At 41.4% G+C, this 24,146-nt stretch overlaps 2 protein-coding genes and 1 pseudogene across 4 annotated transcripts in view; 2 read left to right on the forward strand and 1 right to left on the reverse strand.

The window, feature by feature from the left end:
- LOC127670388 (zinc finger protein 431-like) overlaps positions 1-24,146 on the forward strand; it is a 553,459-nt gene that overhangs the window by 304,516 nt on the left and 224,797 nt on the right. The gene's annotated exons all lie outside the window — the stretch shown is intronic.
- LOC127684792 (zinc finger and SCAN domain containing protein 4C-like) lies at positions 16,899-20,122 on the forward strand. The gene is made up of 3 exons (XM_052181626.1): positions 16,899-17,348; positions 18,897-19,062; positions 19,122-20,122. The coding sequence occupies exons 1-3, from the start codon at positions 16,899-16,901 to the stop codon at positions 20,120-20,122; spliced, it is 1,617 nt and encodes a 538-aa protein (XP_052037586.1).
- The window catches only part of LOC127684836 (aurora kinase C-like), a 39,800-nt pseudogene continuing 35,816 nt past the window's right edge, over positions 20,163-24,146 (reverse strand).

The raw sequence follows: 24,146 nt of genomic DNA on the forward strand, positions 1-24,146 counted from the left end.
GATAGGAATGGGTTTGCTTGTTTGTTTGTTTTACAGTCAAGACACTTATGGAGCTTCTCTTTGGTATAGATGATCAGATCCTGAAGAAGACATTTCTTGTGACAAAAAATTTCGCTCACTTGTTACATTCAAGGAATCTTTCCCCAAAAGGAGTTCACTGAGGTTAAGTGAGGCATGTGTGGTTGTCAATGGTCTTCTGTCCTCTGTCACACTGGGAGGGCTGCTGTCACTGTGCATCCTTTGATGGTGCCTGAGAGAGGAGCTGCAGCTGAAGGCCTTCCCACATTCACCACACTCATAGGGCTTCTGCCCAGTGTGGATGAGGGAGTGCCGAATGAGGCTCGTGCTCCAGCAGACTGTCTTCCCACACTCAATACATTTAAATGGCTTTCCCCCACTATGAATTTGCTTGTGCCTCTTAAGACCTGACATGCACAAAAAGGCCTCCCCATACTCATCCCACTCATAGGAAATTTCCCACAAGGAAATAACATAGAAGAGAATTCTTCTATGATCCAGGGAATAACAAGGCTTCACAAAAAAAGCAAATTATATGGTTAAAAGGTTTGGCTTAGACAGTGTACATGGTGTTAGATGCCTTTATTCCCAGCACTTGAGAGGAAGAGACAGGTAGATCACTAGATCTGTGGGAATTGAAGGCAGTCTAGTCTATACAGTAAGTTCCAGGACAGCTAGAACTATATAATAGAGGAACCCAGTTTCAGGAGGCTGGGGGATGAAAGGTTTGGCTCAGACTGGATACCTCTAGATGCTGCTAAGGGTAAAGGCACTGCTGGCTGTTCACTATAAATGCTAATACTATCTTTGGTAGAGGAAAGAGAAATCCATCTTCATAGTTCTTTGGGTTTTACATATGTGCTACCCCCAAAAATAAATTAAAAATACTTTTGTTTAAATGTTAAGCCTAAATGCCAAAAATATGCAGATGGTGCCTGGCATTAATAGCTCCTAAGGAGATTAAATTGACACTGAGATCTTATACAGCAGATTATTCATGAAGACATGCAATTCCTTTTAGTGTTTGAAGGACTTTCGTGAACCAAAAAGGTTGGAGAGGGTAGTGAGTAGAAGAGAATAGTGGATGGAAATTGGGAGAATGAGAAAGATACTCCCCCCTGCCCCCCCACTTCCCCCAACCCCTCAATCCCCCGCTATATTAGAAATACATAATAGATAGGACCAATGTGGGACAAAGGCCTCTTATACCCTACTTCCTCATGGGCTGCACAGGTGCACCACAACTCTCAAGGCACTTGGTCAACAAAGAGCAACAGAGCTTTAGATGCATAGTGCTCTGGCCCAGACACTGATGCTAACACATCAACACATTAGGTAATTACTTGTCCTCCAATGGAACCTAACTGTCAATGACTGTGATCTGTTTCCTGGGACAGTCTGGGTGCAGGTCACAGACAGATACTGATAAAAATCTTGCTCTTTTTGGACACAGAGCTCTGTAACATAGCCCAGTCCTGTGGAACCCAGGAAGACTGAATGGCTAGTTCTTTGACTAGAACTTGTGTTCCTGTATGTGGATGAGACCTCTCTTCCTCTCTCAGTCTTTAGACAGCCTGAAGATGTCAGGACAACATTACAGCAAGAGACAGATGACAGAAGATGTGAGAGTCTCTGAACACCTTGTGACACAGAGCTCTCAGCTGTCCATACAGACTCAGGAATGGGGACTACAAAGTTTCAGCACACCTGAGCCTAGAGCTTGACATGGCAGTTAATGCTGAGTCATACTTAATGTGGTGGTGTGGATGGCAGCAGACCCCAAAGGCCTTTGGACACATGTCTCCAGTTGATGGCACTATTTAGGGAGCCTTAAGAGGTTTGCTAGTGCAGGAGGAAGCACATCACTGGGGACAGGCTTTGGGGATTTAAAAGACTTGTGCCATTCCCAGGGCACTCTCTGCTTCCTGACTCTGGTCCAAGAGATGAGCTTCTCCAGCTGCCAGTCCTGCTGAACGTCCTCTCACTTCCCCACCATGATGGACTCTTACCCCTCATGAATCATAAGGCAAATAAACATGTATAAGCTGCCTTGGTCATGGTGTTTTACCACAGCAACAGAAAAGTAAGGAACATACTGAAAACCACAACTGGTGGTTTAGCGTATCACTAGAGCAACAGATCTGGTGGCAAGGAAGCCAGGTAGCAAGTCCATGCAGGGAGAGGAGGTCCTGAGATAATAGTTATGAACTTGACTCCTTCCCACGAGCAGTGCCAAATGAGATGGGGCAATGAGAATCAGGAGAGCAAAAAATCACAGGGATCCACAGCTACTAATCCCAGTGCTATCCACTAAGGAACATCCCAGGAGTCTGTAGAGATGGCTCGGTAGTTAACAATCCTTACTACACTTTCAACTGATCTGTGTTTCAAATCGTCACCATCAAGTAACTCATGAGAGCTTTCAACTTCAGCTGCAGGAAGATCTGATGCTCTCTTCTGGCCTCTGAGTGAACCTACCCAGGTGTAGCATGTACTCACAGACATATAAATAAATATAAATCTTTAGAGGACAAAAGAGTCTTTCCAGGAAATTCCTGGTCCAAACCTGTAAACCCTTCTATTGGTCCAGACCTGGACTCTTACCTGAGCATGTGCTTTGGTGCTTGACCACTGTCCATGGCTCCTGCACTTGCTCCAGCTGGCATAACAGCTGTAGCCTAGGAACAGGATACCCTTCAGTGAAAAGGAAAAAAACACACTGGGGTATTTTTACAAAAGAAGATAAAGACCCTCAATCTCACAGGATATGGTCCATACCTTGGATTGAAATAGATCCAACCAACAAAAAGGTAAAATATAGCTCAGAAACCAAATTTTCTCTCCTGTACTAAACACTTTATCAGAAACTAGTACTTGGCTCACAAGTCCACTCAGTAAGTTAAAAACTCCTGCTGCCAAATCTTAGGACCAGAGTGATTCCTATGACTTACATGTTAGAAGAGAGAATTGATTCCTGTAACTTGTTCTCTGACTTTCAAACGCACACTGTGGCAAGTGTACATATGTACATAGAGAAGTTTAAGAATGTAGTAATTTAGGCCGGGCAGTGGTGCCTCAAGACTTTAATCCCAGCACTTGGGAGGCAGAGGAGGCGTATTTTGAGTTTGAGGCCAGCCTGGTCTACAGAGTGAGTTCCAGCCTGGGCTACACAGAGAAACCATGTCTTGAAAAACCAAAAAAAAAAAAAAATGCAGTATTTTTTTTCTAAGACAGGGTCTTACCAAATAACTCTGGGTGTTATGAAACTCACTCTGTAGATCAGACTAGCCTCGAACTCACAAGAGATTGTAGTGTCTCTGCCTCTCAAGTGCTGGTATTAAAGGCATTCATCCAGTACACCTCCCTACAAGAAGTATTTTATTTAAAGAAAATAATACTAGTTTGATATATACAGAGAATTGAGGCAAACACTTTAAGTAAAATATGTCCTATTAGGTATGAGGGAGCCAATCTGTAATCCCAGCAATTGAGAAAAGCTGAGACAGACAGCCTGTCTACATGAGAAAAACCTGCCTCAAATACAAAATAAAACAAACAAACCCCAAATAAGTTATGTGTATTAGTCTGTTTTTTCTGCTGTAACAAAAAAGATGGTAAGTTGGTTGGTGGTGGCACACACTTTTAATCCCAGCACACACTAGGCAAAGGCAGGTGGATCTCAAACTCTTGAGAGCAGTCTTGTCTATGAAGCAACTTCTAGGACACTCAAGGCCTAGACACAGAGAAGCCCCATCTCAAAAAACCAAAACTAACACCACAAAGGGCATTATATAATGAACAGTTTAGTAAGATTACAGGATACTTAATTTACTTTTGAAGACTGATAGTCTACTTTGGTAACTCCAGCGGTTTGCTTCTATGATGGAGGACAGAAGGTACACATGGATGAGGTAGGTTTGCCCAAGCAGGATAGGAATCATCCTACTCTTTTACAACTGCCCACTCTCACAGGATCTAGCTGTGGTATCATAAGAACAACAGTGGAGGGAAGAAGATATTAATCACTAGTGTGATGCTAAGCTTTATCAACTTTATTACCTAGAGTTCCTTGGGAAGAGAATCTCAATGAGGTGCTATCGATCTACACTGGATTGGCCTATAGGCATGTTTGAGGGAGGCCTATCTTGTGTTAAGTGATAATGGGAAGACTCAGCTCAGAGTGGGGCAATTGCTGCCTAGGCAGCAGTCTTGAAACATAATGAGCTGCAGTCCATTCCTAAGCCCCACCTTTCACAAGTCCTCCCATGGCAACACCCTTACTCTGAAGAACAATCCAGCCCTCATAAAAGCCTGGGAGACAAAGCCAGTATGCAGCAGTATGCATCTGTACTGAAGCTTTTAGTAAGACATAACCCAAAGTTTCGATATGTGCATGTAAGCCCAGCACCAGGAAGAGTGGGCAGGAAGAGCACTGTGAGTATGAGGCTATCTATAGTGAGTTTCACCTCAAAAAAAGGAAAAACAATAAAACTAACCAAAGTTTTATGGTGCTCTTCCTGTAAATGTGTAAGTCAAAGACTCAATAAAGGTTCTATTTTGGAATTTCCTCACTGCATCCCCACATACATGGTCCATGGCCATGATCAGGACCGTTTTATACATGGACAAACCAAAGCTTAGGTTTCATCACAGTAAGTGTTTGTGGTTTGTGTGTGTGTGTGTGTGTGTGTGTGCCTGTGTATGTGTGTATGTGAAAGAAATGGAGGGGAAGGGGTGAGAGACAGGGAGAGGTAGACCTATATGCTTTTTAACCACAAAGTCCAGAAAGTGTGGAGTGCAGGTACCACTGGGATGCCAGTCAGTATTCTAGTCACAGTAACTGGGGATCCAATGGCTGACACACAGAGACTACAACACAAGATTGTCCTTAATCCCTTTCCTGTAACAACCTATTTATACTTACAGTAGCAATAGGAATAGATACTCACATCTAAGCAGAAGATGTGATGCTGGGACACTGTGGGTTGGATAGAGGTCCAGGGCTATGAAGTTTTAAGGACAAAGCTAAGAGCTCGAGAAATAGGCCAGCAGTTTAGAACACTCACTGCTCTTGAGTGCACCTCAGTTTGGTTCCCAAGACCCACACAGGCAGCTCAGCTACCTGTAACTCCATTTTCAGTGGATCTAGCACACTCTTCTGGACTCCATGGCACTACATACATGTTGTTCACATATAGAAAAGCAGGCATGTTCACATGCACAACAATTTAAAAAACAATTGAAAGAAGAATGAAGGAGCAACTCTGGGATGGAGCACCAGAGACCTGGACTGCAGGCTCTCAAGTACCACAAAATGAACAAAGCCTCAAACACACAGAAGGCCAACAGGAGAAAATGAGAGTTGGGTGGCGAGGTGGCAGGGCCTTGCACAGGACGATGATCTATCTGCAGGGATCAGAGGTCATGCAAGGGCACACTCAGGGATTATACTGGAACATAAGCTCTCCAAATAACATCACCAACCAAAGAACAACTCTTCAAGTGCATGATCTATGGGGACATTTCTCATTTAAAATCACTGTGTATGTGTGTGTGTGTGTGTGTGTGTGTGTGTGTCTGTGTGACTGAGCACATGTGCAAATGTGCATGCAACCCCAATAGGATTGCCTATGAGTTTGACAACCTGAGCTACTTGTGATTCCAGGAGGTTGTCTTAGTGTTTCCATTGTTATGAACAGAAACAACGAAAAAGGCAAGTCTTATAAAGGACATCATTTAAATGGTGCTGGCTTACAGATTCTGACGTTTAGTCCATTTTCATCAAAGCAGAAAGCATGGCAGTATCCAGGCAGTCACAGTGCTGGAAGAGGTGAGAGTTCTACATCCTAATATAAAGGAAGTCAGGAGCAGACTGACTTCCAGAGAGTTAGAAGAAGGGTCTCAAAGCCCACACTCAAAGTGACACACTTCCTCTAAGAAGGCCACACTTCTGAATAGTGCTCTTCCCCAGGCCAAACACATTGAAACCAACACACGGGTTAGTGAGTTGCAGAATGAGAGACCTTCTTTTAAAAAGAGGGGAGGGGTATGGTGAGATAGCTCAGTTCATAAAGTTGCTTACCACCAATCCTAAAAACCAGAATTTATTACTAAGACTCATATGGTGGAAGAAGAGAACTGAGTTACTACAAGTTGCCTTTTGACCTCCATAAACAACACGTGCATACCAACACATGTTTACAAAATAAAACATATTTTAAAAATACTTTTAAAGTAGAATAAAAGCTTACCCACAGAGACCAGAAGCCCAGAGATATCCAGCATCACCTCCTGGTACAGAGTTTTTATGAGCAGCATCCAGCTTCCCCCATTTGTTTTGGGTGAAAGCCACAGCCACATCTTCAAAGGTCAGAGACACCTTGCAAAGTCAAACAGAGGCATCGGTGATAGCCTTGGGGATCAATGAGAAGACCTGGCCCATGCCTCATTGAAAGAGGTTAAGAGAAGCATAGACTCAAACTATGTGTGTCTTCAGGCCCAGGTTTCATTCTGGGATTCAGAGATAGGGCGATGACACTTGGGGTACATAGAGGTGTACAGAGAAAAGCCTCCTGTGCAAGAGCCACCAGAGTCTGCCAACTCATGCCTGTAGTCACAGAACTTCACAGGGGAAGCCTGGTTTTATGCTCCAGTTGAAAATGGGGGCTTATGACTGTTACAATTTATTTTCAATATTACTGTGTTTCAGAAAGTTTCAAAGGAAGGAAAACTTATCCTTGAAGTGCCCAGGGATGAGAACATTTAAGAAATCAACAGCTCCTTGTTCTGGTTTTCTGGCTGCAACCATAAAGAAAAACTCTTCCAGAGTGTTTGTAGCCCCTCCTTTGCCCAACAGCCATTGTTGCTTGGGGAAAAGTTGAGCTGAGCACTTGGTGAGTTACAAAAGTCTTATCCCCACTGCACAGCAGAATGGAAGTTAGAACAAACTCAATATTGCCTATCTGAAGGTTATTTGATGGTGACTATAGATTATAGGATTCTTTGAGGTGTGGAGTCATTGTGGTGACAATGTTAAAGAGTTTCAACTATGGCACTTTGGTGTCTGTTGTGTGATATTAGGACAAGTACCAACTATGGGTGGATGTACTATGAGGCCTATGAATTGAAAAAGGGGAACGGGGAGGAGGAAGAGGAGGAAGAGGTGGAGGAGGAGAAGGAGGGGAAGGAGGGCAAGGAGGGGAAGTAGGGGAAGGAGGATAAGAGGAAAAGGAAGAAGAGGAAGAAGAAGAAGAAGAAGAAGAAGAAGAAGAAGAAGAAGAAGAAGAAGAAGAAGAAGAAGAGGAAGAGGAAGAGGAAGAGGAAGAGGAAGAGGAAGAGGAAGAGGAAGAGGAAGAGGAAGAAGAGGAAGAAGAGGAAGAAGAGGAAGAAGAAGGAGGAGGAGGAGGAGGAGAAGGAGGAGATGGAGGGGAAGGAGGGGAAGGAAGAAGAAGAAGGAGGAGGAGGAGAAGGAGGAGGAGGAGAAGGAGGAGAAGGAGGGGAAGGAGGGGAAGTAAGAAAAGAGGAAGAGGAAGAAGAGGAAGAGGAAGAAGAAGAAGGAGGAGGAGGAGGAGAAGGAGGGGAAGGAGGGGAAGGAGGGGAAGGAGGAGAAGAGGAAGAGGAAGAAGAAGAAGAAGAAGAAGAAGAAGAAGAAGAAGAAGAAGAAGAAGAAGAAGAAGAAGAAGAAGAAGAAGAAGAAGAAGAAGAAGAAGAAGGATTCTGTTAAAGATGGGTTCAGGATTTTCTGACAGTGAGAGAAATTGGACAAAACAGCACATATAACAAGAAAATAGCTTGAATTGTCAGTGAAAAAAAAATCCGGTTTCACAGATAGGAAGATCATAAGAACACAGTAAGGTGTGCAGTACATCACAACAAACTGTGCCCCCCCCACCTGCAAAAAAGGTAATTTTTGCTGTTCCTCAAATTTTAATTATATTGGTGTCTTTCATTCCAAAGTACCATAGAACCATAATTTCATAAGAAAATATTGAAGAATGAATGAATAGCAACATCAAATTCACATTGTGGCAAAGGTATATCCTTAAACACATACAGATGGTTCACACCTTACATTTGCATTCAGAGTTTAGAAAATTAAACTCCTTGATCATAAATGTTGTTCAAAGGAAGCTACTTAAGACTTGTTATGTCCCCATAATTGTGATGAAGATTCTCACAAGCTCCCTCTGCCTCTCCGGCTCCCTCTCTGTCTCCATTTCTTTGTCTCTCTCAGTCTCTATCTTTCTTTCTCTCCCGCACATATGCACGAAAACATGCACGCATGCACGTACGCGCGAACACACACACACATACACACACAGACACGCACATTCACAGGCATACGCACACGCGCGCGCGCATACACACACACACACACTCACACACATTTTTCTTCCACAAAGGAAGAGCCTATTTATTATCCAACCTTACCCCTTTCTTCAGTGAATTTCAAGGGTGTTTCCTGGAAGCACTGGGATGTAGTAGGTGTCTGGGCCTCTGCTCTGATTCGTCTGAGGTTCTCTCTGAGATGGCTTCTTCTTAGATTTCCTGGCTTCATTGAGTCAGGTACAGATGCTAATAAATATCAGAATATGGTTGGTTCAGATCTCCTGTGTCTGATTAGTGTAGCTCAAAACTTTCTAGGTTCAGGACAACTTGGCTGTCTAAGAAGATGAAGGTCAGCCTGGCTTATGAGAACAAATGATGCTGACCTAGAGCAACATATACTAGCAAGCACATAGAACAGAGGAAAGACACCTTTTCCAGCTAATTGAGTCAGAGATGAAAACCAAAAGCAGCCTCAGCTCTGCATCTCTAATGCAATGCTTGATTGCATAATTCTTCCCTGGAAGGAAAATACTTCCTGGGAAAGTATTGAAAGGGACTGTAGTGAAAGAGGAGAGTGCCACATTGAAAAGGAATGCAAGATTAACATGTATCTCCCATGACTTCTGATCCTCTGTTCTCCCAAGTTGTTCTTTCCAAACTTGTTAAAAGTTCCTAGTTTCCAGAGGGTTGTATATGATGTATGTTTCAGAAAACTGTGTCAATGCCTTGGCATTGCAATCAGAGTTCAGGAGGAGGCATCGAAGATATGGCAGTAACACTATACAGAAAAGACAGAGGGTAATGAGTAAGGCTTATCTCTACCAGTAGAGGAGAACATAATTTAATTTTGGGAAAACTTGATACTTGATGGCCATCACATGAGGACTGTAGTATTGGTAAAAATAGGGTAGACTTGGTTGTCTCTTTTCCTTTTTGTTGTGTGTGCATATGTGTGTGTGTGTGTTTGTTTGTGTTTATGTCTGAGTCCATGTGTCTGTGTGTGCTAGTTGCTTTAGTCAAGGTTCTCTAGAGTCACATAACTTATGGAATGTCTCTACAAAGCAAGGGAATTTATTGTAATGACTTACACACTCTAGTCCAACTAACCCAATGACTGTCGGATGTTGGCAGCTGAGAATGGGAAGTCCAAGAATAGGGAAGTTTCTCAGTCCCATGAGGACAGTTATTTAACCTGTTCTTTTGTGCTTCCTTAAGACTTAGGTTCCAACAGATATACTGGCAAGTAAGTGCAAGGAGGAAAGGAAGAGTGAGTATTCCTTCTTTTATGTCCTTATGCAGGCCTCCGGCGGAAGGTTAAAAGTGTGTTTTATCATGCCTGGATCTAATAATTGCTTTGTCTCAGGATGATCTTGAACTCAGGTCTGTTTGCCTCAGTCTCCTGATTAAAGATGTGTACTACCCTGGCTGGGCCTAAGCTTTTCAAGGTCACTATGCCTCAAGACTTCCATGTCAAGATCAGATCTTAGTTATAAGCCTGTGTCTTCCAGCCTCAAGATCTGGATCACAAGTGTGCCTGTCATTTCTGAAATATAGTTTATTCCAGATGAAGCCAAGTAAACAACCAGGAATAGCCTCACACTTGTTTTTTCTAATGACTTTCTGATAGCATAGTCTGCTCACAACATCACTAATTTCACCAGAAAGATCTTGCACTACAATCCCATGGCTTCCAATTCTTCCATGCTAAGGTTCCAGAGCTGCATCACTAATTTAAACATCCCCTTAAATTGTCTGTCTTTAGCTTTGTTTCATTTTGTTTTCTGAGACACTGCATTCTTATGTGACCCTGTCTATAAATAAACAAACAAGAGGAACAAGTTGAACTTAAACTCAAGCACATTTATGACTAACACCTGATTACTATAAATAAAGATATTTTCCATTATGAATGACTTTCTCCAAGCAGTGAATGATCTTTGTTTCCCTTGCTTCAAGCTGCATTTTCTAACAGATTCTGACTATGCAATGGTCATTCATTCTTTACGAACTATATGTAGTTTACTCCAAATTCCAATCTCTGCTCCTCCATACAGACTCCTCTCCTCATCCTTTGGAAATGTTTATTCTTTTTCTCACTAGGTTCATGTGTCCTTCCCTTGAGTTCATTTCTTTACATAGCTTCTCTTGGTCTGTGAAATGTAGAAAAGTTGTCCTTTATTTTAAGGCTAATATCCATGTATAAGGGAGTAAATATTATGTTTGTGTTTCTAGGACTAGCTTGCCTCATACAAGGTGAACTTTTCTCACTCCATGCATTTCCATGAAATTTTTATGAACATTATTTCTCTGCTGTTCAATGTTCAAAAATCATCAACATTTGTATCAACTGTTTAATACTTTATTTTGTAAATAGTCCACATTTTTTCTCATTCTTCAGTTCAGGGACATATAATTATTTTCCAGTGTGTGCCTATTATGTACAAAAATGTTAAGAACATAGTTGATTGAGCAAGAGTTCTTGTGTTACAGTGAAACATCCTTTGTGTCTACCTTGGACTGTTATAGCTGTGTTATCAGGCAAATTGAATCCTAATTTTCTGTGGAGTCACCATATTGATTTCCATTTTCACTGTACAGATTTATACTCACACCAGCAATGGAGAACTATTCCCTTGCTCCATATCCTCAGCAGCATGAATGTTTACACATCATATCGATCTTAGTCATTTTGCAACATGTAAGATAGAATTCCAGAGTCCTTTTGATTTGCTTTTTCCAAATGGCTAAGAATGTGGTACATTCCTTTCAGTTCTTATCAGCCATTTGATAATCTTCTGTTGAAAATTCTGTCTAGACCTGTATTATATTTTAAATTAGATTTTTTGGCTTGTTGGTTATCTACTTTCTTGAGTTGTTTAAATATTTCAGATATCAGCCCTCTGTCAGATATGTGCATAGTGAATATCTTTTCCATCCTGTTGGCTGCCATTTTGTCCCTGTGATGAAGTCTTTTGCCTTATTAAAGCCTGAATTTCTGCCCACTGTGAAGATTTTCCTTCACCTGTATCATTCAGGGTTGTCCTTCAGAGGGATTGTATGCTGAAGCTGTCCATTGCTGGGTGGTGCCTGCATAACGTGCAGAGCCATCAGTAAGCCAGATTAGTCTTCTCTTCCTCAGTCACCTGATCAGAGGGAACACCCCATGAGTCTATAGGTGCATGCTTGACAGTAGATGGCATTGTAACAGGTATAGAAACCATGGACTTTTGAGTAACTACTTCATGGAACTTGCATGTGCCTTCAGGACCTGCTTTGCTCTGGCATGGTCACATATATACCACTTCCATTTGATAATATACTGCTGCTGAGCAACTCCCACTTTATGACTTGGAGGGTCTAAGAGCCCCCACTCTTGATGGGTAATTCAGGTCACATAGTAACTGTGTGTCCTATTTTCAAACATTCAGTACCCATGAAGGCCTAATAGCAGGACAAGATTTGATTTTCAAGGGAGAATAGTTGTCAACAGATGATGTTAGAGCTTTTCTCCAAAATATCAAAGGTCTCTTCTGTGATTCACCTACAGTGGCCTGCCAGAGGCTTTGAACAGCATCTCTCTCTGCCTGGCACCTCAGGTCTGCTGGATCATATGGACCAAGTGGTAGAGAATCTTGCACAGCCACCTGGACCTGTTGAAGAACTTTGGTCCTGTTCCAGGCCCCACACAAAGCTAGCAGCTTTCTGAGTCTTTAGGTAAATAGGCCTGAGTAGCACACCCAATGTGCTGTCTCCAATCCAAATGGACCCAACAAATGTGCTTTTTTTCGTGGTGGTGGGAGGGGCAAGGTGCTATAACTTAACTTTCACCTTAGAAGGAATATCTCAACATACCCACACCAGTGAACTCCTAAGAATTTAACTGAGGTAGATGGTTCTTGAATTTTCATTGGATTTATTTCTCAGCCTCTGATACTCATACGTATTACCAATTGGTCTAAAGTGGTTGCTACATCCTGCTCACTTGGTCCAATCAGCATAATGTAATCAATATAGTGTACCAATGTGATATTTTGTGGAAGAGAGAAATGATCAAAATCCCTTCTGACTAAGTTATGACACAGGGCAGGAGAGTTAATATATCCTAGAGGCAAAATTGTAAAGGTATACTGCTAGCCTTGACAACTGATATTGGTGGGCTTATGGTCAGGTACTGAGAAAAAGGCATTTGTGAGATCAATAGATGCATAACATGTAGCAGGAGATGTTTTCATTTGCTCAAGTAACAAAGCTCCTTTGTCAAAGACCAAGTGATCACAGGTATGTGGGTTTATTGCTTAGTCTTCAATCCTATTCCATTGATCTATGTGCCTGTCATGGTACCAGTACCATGCAGTTTTTAACACTATTTTTCTGTAGTACTGCTTGAGGTCCGGGATACTGATTTCCAGGGAAGTTCTTTTACTGTTGAGAATAGTTTTAGCTATTCTGGGTTTTTTGTTATTCCAGATGAATTGGAGAATTGCTCTTTATAACTCAGTGAAGAACTGAGTTGAGATTTTGATGGGGATTGCATTGGATCTGTAGATTGCTTTTGGTAAGATGGCCATTTATACTGTTATTGCTGCTGATCCACAAGCATGGAAGATTTTTCCATTTTCTGAAGTCTTCTTTGATTTCCTTCTTCAGATCAAACAGATATGCAGTAGGCTTCCTATGTATTTCATTCCTGGAAACAGTGATTGATTACCAAGTACCAATGGTCCTAATGAGTTATGCCATTGTAAATTTCACCTATCTTGTGCTGACCCTTACTGGGTAGGTCATTGTAAACATTGTTTTGTCTGTGCTGTCCATTATGATAACTACTATCACCTTGTCTCTGGCAACTAATCCTGCCACCTGGCCCTTGTTACCTCTGGGCTCAAGTAAAGCCATTGAATTTGATTCAACTAATTGAGCAGCAGCATCTCCAAACCTAAGGTCTGGCACAAGGAAAACCACAAGGACAAACTCTTCACGTGTGCTGGTACCCTTCTCACTAGTTTGCTTATTATAGGATTGGTGAAGGGCATATCTTCTGAGCTTTACCATTGTGGAGGATTAGGATTTACACAATGTATCCAATCTAGCATTGCAATTTCCCTATGCTTTAAAATCCCTTCGTCAACACTAAGCCAAGGCATATTAGGCATCTCCAATGCTTTTTTAGCAGGCCATCTTTCGCTAAGCACTTTAACCAAGCATTCAAGAAAACATCTGACCTATTTTGTAACTGTGTGTGCTTCCATATTAAACCTAGAATCACCAATTAGAGGGCCCATGTCCATAAATTTAAAATGATTTCAGTTTATATTCCTTCCACCATTATCCCACACCCTTAAATTTCATTCCCACACTTATTCCCCAAAAGTCTGCTTGAATGAATTAGCAAACTCGTTAAGCTCCTTAGTAGTGTAGTGCATTTCCTCATGGACTACATTTCTACTGTAGGAGCCTGTTTTGCCTTGATTCTGGTTACAGGTCTAGAAGAAACTATTATTGAGCCTTGAAAAATATCAGTATTGTGTTTTGTGGCATTTTCTTCAGTGAAACTCACTGCTGGCTTATCAGACTCTGAGAGATTAATTTCCTCTTGTGGAGAAGGCATTATTTTAAGGGATGGTGCTGAGGGTAGTACTTCCTTCAGTGTGGCAACTGCATGTGAGTCTGAAAATTCAAAATTCTCAACTTCAACAGGGTCCTCCCACACATCACCATCCCAAGTTTAGGATCCCATTCTTGGGCAATTCATATCCTTACTTTAACTGCTGACACTCTGAGGCTGAGACTTGAAATTTTATTGTAATTCATTCTGCCTTATAATGACTGTCTTCAGTTTGGTTCTCTTTCTTTCTTTCTTTCTTTTTTTTTTTTACACATATTTATTTGTGGGAAAATGGTTAATCTAACAGTACTTTTTTTTTAAAAAAATTTTTAATATTCTATATTCTTTGTTTACATTTCAAATGCTTTCTCCTTTCCCAGATCCCCCCTTCCCATCAGTTTGATTTTCTAACACTTGAGCATTCACTATGGCTTCAGGAGAGAACATTCTCTTCAAAGACGCACCTAGCAACTTTTAGATGGTTTACTTGCATCTGGAGCTGTTCACTTATAACACATAACTCCTTCGTTTTCTTCATTGTTTTTTCCTGAGATGCAAAGAGCAACCAGCTGGCAAAACCATATTCTGATATTTTCCACAACTTGTAGAAAGTTTTGTACACCACATGACTTAATTCATCAAGATAATCAAAGGCATTAGCTTGTTTAATCTTTAAATATCGTTTCAATCATGGGTCCTCAATATACTATGAGCTCCAAGGAGCCAGCAAATATGGAGATGATTCAATAGTTGAAGGTACTGATGAATTATCAAACCATCTCCAGAATTTTATTTAAAGAAGAATGGAACTTAATCGTCATTTACAGGACATGATAGGGTATGAAATTCCACATAGGAATAAACATAAACGACAGCTTCATAGAATATGTACAGTTTTTAACTGTTCAAGTATACTTTCACTGTAATAAGTGGTATAATAACAAACCACATTTAAAAATATTTCTTTTTAGAGACAGATTTATGAGAAAACAGTACAGCACATAGCTAACAACTTTGTTCTGTGCTTGGATGTTAGAATATAAAGGTCACAGGAGCTTCATCTTGAATTTGGAAAGTGAAGCCTCCATAATTTTTTTTAAAAAATTGTTATTAGAAATATGTTTTATTTACATTTCAAATGTTAACCCCTTTCCAAGTTACCCCCCAGAAACCCCAACCCATCCCCCCTCCCGCTGCTCACCTCACTTGAATTTCCTGACTTGCATTCCCTTACTCTGGGCAATCAAGCCTTTACAGGAACAATGGCCTCTCCTCTCAGAAAGTTCAAATGCTACATGTGTAGCTGGAGCCGTGGGTCCCTCTGTGTGTATTCTTTGTTTGGTGGTTTAGTAACTGGGAGATCTGGGTTACAGGTTGGTACATGTGATTGTTACTCCTGTGGGGCAGCAAACTTCTTCAGTCCCTTGGGTCCTCTAACTGCTCCATTGGGGAAATTCTCATTCTATCGGTTGTCTGTGAGCCATTGGTGCTTGATATACTTACCAATAAGGAACAAAATATCCACCCTTTGGTCTTCATCTTGAGCTTCATATGGTCTGTGAGTTGAATGTTGACTATCTGAGTTCTTGACCTAATATCTGCTTATCAGCAAATGCATACCATGTGTGTCCTTTTGTGACTCAGTTACCTCATTCAGTATGATAATTTCTACCTTCATCTATTTGCCTAAAAATTTCATGAATTCAACCTGGCAGTGGTGGTGCACTCCTTTAATCCCAGCACTTGGGTGGTAGAGGCAGGCAGATTTCTGATTTCGAGGCTAGCCTTATCTACACAATGAGTTCCAAGACAGCCAGGGCTACACAGGGAAACCCTGTCTCAAAAAAAAAAAAAAAAAAAAAAAAAAAGTAAAGAAAAAAAGAAAAAAAAACAGAAAAAAAGAAAATTTCATGGATTAATTGTTTTTAATAGAAAAGTACTATACCATTATGGAAATGTACTGCATTTTCTGTATCCGTTACTCTGTTGAAGGACATCTAGGTTCTTGGTAGCTTCTGGTTATTATAAATAAGGCTGCAATGAACATAGTGGTGCATGTGTTCTTATTACAAGTTGGAGCATCTTCTGGATATATACCAAGGAGTGATATAACTGGGTCCTCAGTTAGTGCTATGACCAGTTTTCTGAGCATCTGCCAAAATGATTTTCAGAGTGGTTTTACCAGCTTGCAATCCCACAGGCTATGGAAGAGTGTTACTCTTTCTCCCTATTATCTCCAGCATTTTCTGTCCCTTGAGTTTTTTATCTTGGTCATTTAACTCCTATGAGGTAGAATCTCAGGTTTTTTTTTTTTTTTTTTTTTGATTTGCATTTCCCCATCGATTAAGGATTTTGAACTTTTTTTTTTTAGGAGAAAAATGTTTTTAAAGAAACATTTCTTTACTAATCCTTAATTTGATAGAGGTCTAGTATCCAGATTATTAAAAGATTCATCAATACACTTCTCCTCCCCTAGCACCCCTCCTGGTAGCAACTTCTCTATTAGTCAGGATTCTCTAGAGTCACAGAACTTATAGGTAGTATCTATATAGTAGTATCACTATCATAGGGGGATTTGTTGGTGGATTACAGTCTGTAGTTCAACTCCAATCAATGGTCAGCAACAGATGTGAATGGAATTCCAAGGATCTAGCAGTTGCTCAGTCCCATAAGGTAAGCAGGCAAAGAGGAGGAGAGAGATTCTTCCTTCTTCAAATGTCTCCTAACTCTGCTTCTATTACATTAGGTACTATGGATAAGATTGTAAACTGCCCCACCCAGGCACAGAAGGCCTGCTTGAATCACATTGCCAATCAACCATCAATCAATCATCACCAGTAACATTAATTATGTCTTTATTCATTCTTTTTTCTTGTTTTTATATTTTTATTTTCTATATTGTTTACATTCCAAATGATTTCTCCTTTTCCGGTTCCCCCCTCCCCATATGTCCCATAAACATTATTCTCTCCATCCAAATTTTCTGACCATTTTTACAACAATAGCTACTCAGTTTAGAGGATTGTTTCAGCACGGGACATCAGCACAGGACCTTCAGACAGACAATTTAGAGTTTATTCCAACTCATAGTTCTGGTGTGCAGTGGGCTGAAGACATCTCTAACTCACCAAGTGCTCCACTCAACGTTTCCCCAAACAACAATCACTGCTGGGTAAAGCAGGAGCTACATTGTCTCTGGATGATGTTTACCTCATGGTTGCAGCCAGAAAAGCAGAGCAAGAAGCAGATGATTTCTCAACTGGTCTTGAAGCAGTTTCTCCTCACTGAGCTCTACAAGGATGAGTTTGCTTTGACAGAGAAGTGGAAATCCAGTGGCAGAGACATGAGAAGATTGATGGAGAGTCTGACTGATGAGTGCTTGAAACCTCCTGTCATGGTGTGTACCTGAGTGGCTTAACTGGCAGGAAAGGCAGGATCATTTGGGTTTGGTGAAAACGAGGTGTTTTTGTTTTGTTTTGTTTTTACAAACGAGGTAATATTCCCAAACATAAATATACTGAAAAAATATTATCACCTCACATTACCATGAGTACAGAAGAAAGGAGTCTATCAATTATTTTTGATGGGCATAACTAAATCTAGTTTATTTACATCTCAGCAGACAGACTAAGGAATTGACCTGGGGAAGACATTAAGGACAAAGAGGAGATAAAGTGTATAAGACACATCTTGTTCATGGAGGTAATTACTGTGTATTCATGAGGATTGTGTTTTATTCTGTCCCACACACTTAAAAGAACATTCACAGCACTAGTGTGTGGTCCCTGGAACTGTGTGAAAAACTTGGAATCAACTTGACTAGATGGATTCCCAAATTGGCTTCTGAGAATCAAATGATACTCTGTCTAGAAAACTGAGTGGTCAGAATGGTAAAGATTGGTTATTGAAATAGGGCTGTTACATTTATACAAAAAGTACCATTCCCAGAAGAATTTCCTTGATGAACTGGGCAATGGTGAGCTTTCAATTCCAGCACTTGGGAGGCATGCCTTTAATCCCAGTAACTGAAAGTCATGCTTTTAATTCCAGTACTTGGGAGACATGCCTTTAATCTCAGTACTTGGAAGGCAGAGACAGGCAGAGTTCTGTGTTCGAGGCTAGCCTGGTCTACAGAGTGAGTTCCAGGGCAGCCAGGGCAACACAGAGAAACCCTGTCTCAAAAAAATCAGAAGAAGAAAAAGACAGAAAAAAAAATTTCCTCGATGAATAATGGTGCTTCAGTCCAAATATTCAAATTTGGATAGACTTACTATAGATTTAATTATGTATGCTGTTTAGATTTCTATTGGTTTAGCTCTTTGGTTCATTTCTTTGTTACTTGCCTGCCTGTATTTGTGATTTGCACTATGCTGTCCTTATGTAATCTACTTTGGCCTTGGAATCAGAGGAATTACCCTCCATCTGTTTCTCAAGCACTGTGTTAACCATTTTGACCATATCTTGCAAGTTAATGATTATACTGCATTTACCCTTTGAGTTTTATTCTAAGTTTAAAGGTTCATGATTGAAAATACCAAGTACACTGCTACCATAATTTACAGTCATGTTCCTGAGAGCATGTGTTTGTGCTTCTTTGAGATAAAACTGTTTAAAAAGCTCAGGTAAAAGTTAAACCAAGCTAGAAACACTGATGGACACTTTAAGGAAGGCTTATCCTCAATCAATTTGTTGAACAGTTAAAGATGGGCTGAGCTCACAGGAACATAACTTTGTGTTTCTCTAAGGAAAGTGACTCAACATTTGAAAAGACAGTTTCTATACTGAGCTTAGAAATCAGAATGTGTGAGTGCCAAGAAAGCATCATTCGACATAAGGGGTAGACAAATGAGCTGATTGTTAGCCCAGTCTTCCTGTACTAGCAGGTTGTGGGTAGCGGTCTGCAATCCACAAAATCATGGATAAGGGAACTTGGCTTTCTTTACAGGTCCATGTCTCCATGCAAGGACAGGAAGGCCTCTTTTCTGAAAACATGTCATTAAAAGAAGTCATCAAGCTTTTAAAACAGCAGCAATCAGCCACAAGGCCAACACCAAGTAATGCAAGGATGCCAGTTGACAACACAAGATATATTGTTGACCAGAGGTTAGTAGGTAAACTGGACAGAAGAGACATGTTCTGGGGGAATCGGTTTTTGGTTATATTTTCATAGATTGTCTTCTCTCCAAAGGACAAGAAAACAGTGAAAATGAATGTGATTCTTCTTGGAATTTTCCTGAAGTAAACACTGGTGATAACTGTACTGGAAATGAGATGAACTCCCTTCTTATTATCCAGAAAGAACAGGACCCTGAGCAGGAAGAGAGATGTGTGTTTTTACAATTCTCTCAGGGTACAGGAAGAGCAAGTCAAGGCAACTCCAGTCATCATGTAAAGTTCCTGGGTGCTCCTACTACTGTTGATGTCTCCATGGAGCCAGAATCAATGGATTTATTCAGAACAGCCAACTCTGTAGACAGGAAAGATTGGAATAATTCTTCCAGTAATGCTAGTCAAGAAAATAATGGCGATAATATTCCCAGGAACAAGATGGACTCCTTTTTCAGTAACCAAAGAGTTTATCCTTCTGAGCCTGATATAGGAGATGCTTCTTGTGAGGTAATTCAGGATTATACAAGAACAAATCAAGGAAACTCCACATGGCTGCAAGAATCACTTGGAGAATCTTTTCCTGAAGAAGATCCTAGGGACTTACCTGGGTTCCTCTCCAGACCAGTGCCTCCTACCTCAGAACCTGCCCTTTCTCAGAATCATGAGGCAAACTTAACATGTGAAAGTCATCAAGAAAGATACTATGGGGATCCCAAACCCTACACGTGTGAACAATGTCCTAGGAGGTTCAAATATGCCTGTCATCTTTCATCCTACTTGAGAACTCACCTGAATAAGAGGGCATTATCCTCTGACACCCGTGGAAAAATATTCAAAGGAGTCTCTGACCTCCAAATTCATGAGATCATACACATGCCAGAGAAGCCTTTCATATTCAGCACATGCAAAAGGTCCTTCAGCCACAAGATGAACCTGAAGGCTCATGAGAGGATTCACACAGGAGAAAAGCCTTATGCCTGTTCCCTATGTACCCTTAGCTTCCGCCAATCATCCACTTACCACCACATGAGGAATTACCACAAATCTGACTTAACTATATAACATTCTCAACAGAGACTGGTAGGGCTTCAGCTTCAATGTGTCATCTGCAAACAGAAAAGAATATAGCAACTAAATTGTACTTACCCAATGAAGATACAACATGCAATTTGTGGATTGTCACTATATGTATGTGTTTGTGCATACACACACACACACACACACACACACACATACAGACACATATATATTCAATATATGTATATATATTGAGTATCGTTTTCATTTACATTGCCTATGGTAAAACCTTTCTCGATTTTCCCACCCCCAAAGACCCCCAACCACTCCTCCTACTCCCTGCTTCCACATATATGCCCCTCTACCCAACACACTCCCACCTCCCTCCCTCACTTTCCTTTTGTTGGGACCACTATTGTGCCTTTTCCTGACCAAGGACCACTCCTACCACTGATGCCCAAGAAGGCCTCCTTCTGCCACAGTTTTTACTAGAACTGTGTGTTCTCCTTCATTGATGGTTAAGTCCCTGTGAGTCTTGGAGCCTCAGTGTGGCAGAAGTCATTGTTCTGCCCATGGGGCTATAAACACCTTTCTGCTTCTCCGGATCATCCTCCAGCACCTCCATTGGGGACCCCATGCCCAGTCCAATAGTTGGTTTTTAGATTCTGCCTCTGTATTTGTAAGGTTCTGGCAGGGCCCCTCAGGAGACAACCATGGCATGCTTCTTTTGGTATATGCTTCTTGTGGTAGTGTTGGTGTTTGGTGACTGTTTATAGGATGAATCCCCAAGTAGGGCAGTCTCTGTGTGACCTTTACTTAAGTCTCTGCTCCACACATTGTCTCCCTTATTGCTCCTGTGAGTATTTTGTTCCCTTTCTCAGAGAAACCAAAATTTGATTGGTTAACTTCTTTTGGGTTTGATGAAAGAAGTTTACTATCTTGCTTTTTCCAGGGTGAAGTTTCCCAGCTTGTATTGCTGTTTTCCTCCTATTATCCTTTGTAGGGCTGGATTTGTGGATAGATATTGGGTAAACTTGGTTTTGTCATGGAATATCTTAGTTTCTCCATCTATGGTGATTGAAAGTTTTGCTGGGTATAGTAGTTTTGGCTGGCATTTGTGTTCTCTTAGAGTCTGCATGAGATCTGCCCAAGATCTTCTAGCTTTCATAGCCTCAGGTGAGAAGTCTGGTGTGATTCTAATAGGTCTTCCTTTATATGTTACTTGGCCTTTTTCGCTTACTGCCTTTAATATTCTTTCTTTGTTTAGTACTTTTAGTGTTTTGATTATTATGTGACGGGAGGTATTTCTGTTCTGGTCCAATCTGTTTGGAGTTCGGTAGGCTTCTTGTATATTCATGGGCATCTCTCTCTTTAAGTTAGGGAAGTTTTCTTCCATAAATTTATTGAAGATATTTGCTGGCCCTTTAAGTTGTAAATCTTCACTCTCATCTATGCCTATAATCCTTAGGCTTGGTCTTCTCATTGTGTCCTGGATTTCCTGGATGTTTTGGGTTACAAGCTTTTTGCATTTTGCATTTTCTTGAACTGTTGAGTCCATGGTTTCTATGGTATCTTCAGCATCTGAGTTTCTTTCTTCTATCTCTTGTATTCTGTTGTTGATATTTGCATCTATGTCCCCTGATTTCTTCCCAAGGTTTTCTATCTCCAAAGTTGTCTCCCTTTGAGTTTTCCTAGTTGTTTCTACTTCTGATTTTAGATCCTGGATGGTTTTGCTTACCTCCTTTACTTGCTTGTTTGTGCTTTCCTCTAATTCTTTAAGAGATTTTTGTGTTTCCTCTTTCATGACCTCAGCCTGTTGACTAAAGTTCTCCTGCATTTCTTTAAGTGATTTTTGGGTTTCCTCCTTATTGGCTTTTGTATTCTCCTGAATTTCTTTCAATGATTTTTGTGTTTCCCTTGTAAGAGCTTCTAACTTTTCATCCAATTTCTCCTGAATTTCTTTAAGTATGTCCTTCATGTGTTCCTCTACCAGCATCATGACCAGTGATTTTAAATCCAAACTTGTTTTTCTGGTGCGATGGGGTATCCAGGACATGCTGTTAAAGGAGAATTCGATTCAGATGCTGCCATATTGCCTAGATTTCTGTTAGTGATGTTCCTGCATTTGCCTTTTGCCATCTAGTTCTCACTGGTGTTAGTTGGTCTTATCAATGCTGGACTCACCAGTGCAAGCTGCCTCTTCCCAGGTGGCCTCTGGTGCACAGCTGACCTCCTGCACTGCCTGGAGACAGGGTGCTGTCGGCCAGGCAGTTCATATCCAAAATCAGATACCTAAAGGCTCCTGCCGGGCCCTGCTGGACTCACCAGAGCACACTGACTCCTACCAGCCAGTTTCCCGGGTGCCCCTTTGTCCTCTTGCAGGACCTGGAGATGTGGTGTTGCAGCCCAGGCTGTTCTGGATCCTGTAGCAGAGATCTGAAGGCTCCTGCCAGAGGCCTCAGGACTGGAACCTAATCTCCATGCCACAGGAGCAAGCTGTGTGCTCCCAGTCTTCCTCCAGGTGCACACCATGCCTCTTGCACTTCCTGGAGACCTAGTACTCTGGCCCAGGCTGTTCAGATCCCAAAGCAGACACCAGAAGGCTCCTGCCAGGGCCTGCTGGACTCACCAGAGCACACTGACTCCTCCCAGCCGGCCTCCGGGGTGCCCCTCTGGCCTGTTGTAGCTAGTATAAACTCTTATAGTAGGATCTGATGATTTTTTGAATTTCCACAGTTTCTGTTGTTATGCCTCCCTTTTCATTTCTGATTTTATTAATTTGGATCCTGTCTCTGTGCCCTCTGGTTAGTCTGCCTAGGGGTTTATCTATCTTGTTGATTTTTTTTTGAAGGAGCTAGGTCCTTGTTTTGTTGATTCTTTGTATAGTTCTTTTTTTTATGGTTTATTTTTTTATTCGATATATTTTTAATTTACATTTCAAATGATTTCCCTGAAAGTCCCATAAGCCCTCTTCCCTCCCCCTGTTCCCCTATCCATCCCTTTGTACTTCCTTGTTCTGGTGATGCCCTACACTGAGATAAAGTGTGGAGCAGATACTCAAGGAAGGAGAATCCTGAGACTGCCCCTTCTAAGGATCCATACCATACATAGTTACAAAACCAAGACACTGTTGTAGATGCCAACAGGTGCTTGCTAGCAGGAGCCTAATATATGGGGAGTTTCAGGGAGGCTCTGCTAGTTCATGACAAATACAGAAGGAGACACTCTTAGCCAACCATTGAACTGGGCACAGGGTCCCCAATGGAGGCACATTAGAAAGGACCCAGGAAACTATTTGGTTTGCAGCACGATAGGAGGAAAAATTTGAACCACCCACTACCCCATAACACTCAGGGACTTAATCATCACACAAAGAGTGCACAAAGAGGGACCCAAGGGTACAGATGCATATGTAGCAGAAGGTGGACTTGTTGGACATCAGTGGGAGGAGGGGCCCCTGCTACTGAGAGGGATGGATGCCCCAGTATGGGGGAGTGCAGGGCAGGGATGTTTGGGTGGATTGGTAGGCAAGGAGAGAGGGGAAGAGTTAGGGTATTTTCTGGTGGGGGAGGATGAGCCAGGAAGGGGGAAAACATCTGAAATATGAATAGAGAGTATATCTAATAAAAAAATAAAAGATTCCTACAGTGGGCATGGACTGAACAGTAGCACAAGGATGAAGTCACAGCATGAAGATTGTAGAACCGCAAGCACCAGCATTTCATGTGAGGAGCAAGCCACAAGACACTTGTGGTATGTCTTCTGGGTTAAGTAATTCTCTTTCTGCTTACAAACTGATCACTTCCTCCTCAAAGAGGTTTTCTTAGTCTTTGTCTAAAATAAAGTCACAGACCTAGTGCCATGGCTTAGACATACCTATTGTTATTACTTGAAATTGTTTTAATTCTAGACGATCTCACTAAATTGGCCAGGTTGGCTTTGAACTGAACTTATCCTGCCTGAGCCTCCTGAATATTTAAGGTTGTATGCATGGGTTACCAGGCCTGGCTTCAGAACCATCAAACAACAAGGCACTCAGTACAGGAGGATTTGGGAACTTGGTGAGACT

Source organism: Apodemus sylvaticus, chromosome 1, assembly GCF_947179515.1.
Source record: "Apodemus sylvaticus chromosome 1, mApoSyl1.1, whole genome shotgun sequence".
Classification (NCBI taxonomy): domain Eukaryota; kingdom Metazoa; phylum Chordata; class Mammalia; order Rodentia; family Muridae; genus Apodemus; species Apodemus sylvaticus.

Coding starts and splice junctions, on each gene's coding strand:
- LOC127684792 (XM_052181626.1), top strand. CDS start 16,899: ATGTCCCATAAACATTATTCTCTCCATCCAAATTTTCTGACCATTTTT. Junction 17,349..18,896: donor GCTTGAAACCTCCTGTCATG/GTGTGTACCTGA, acceptor CTTTCTTTACAG/GTCCATGTCTCCATGCAAGG. Junction 19,063..19,121: donor TGTTGACCAGAGGTTAGTAG/GTAAACTGGACA, acceptor ATATTTTCATAG/ATTGTCTTCTCTCCAAAGGA.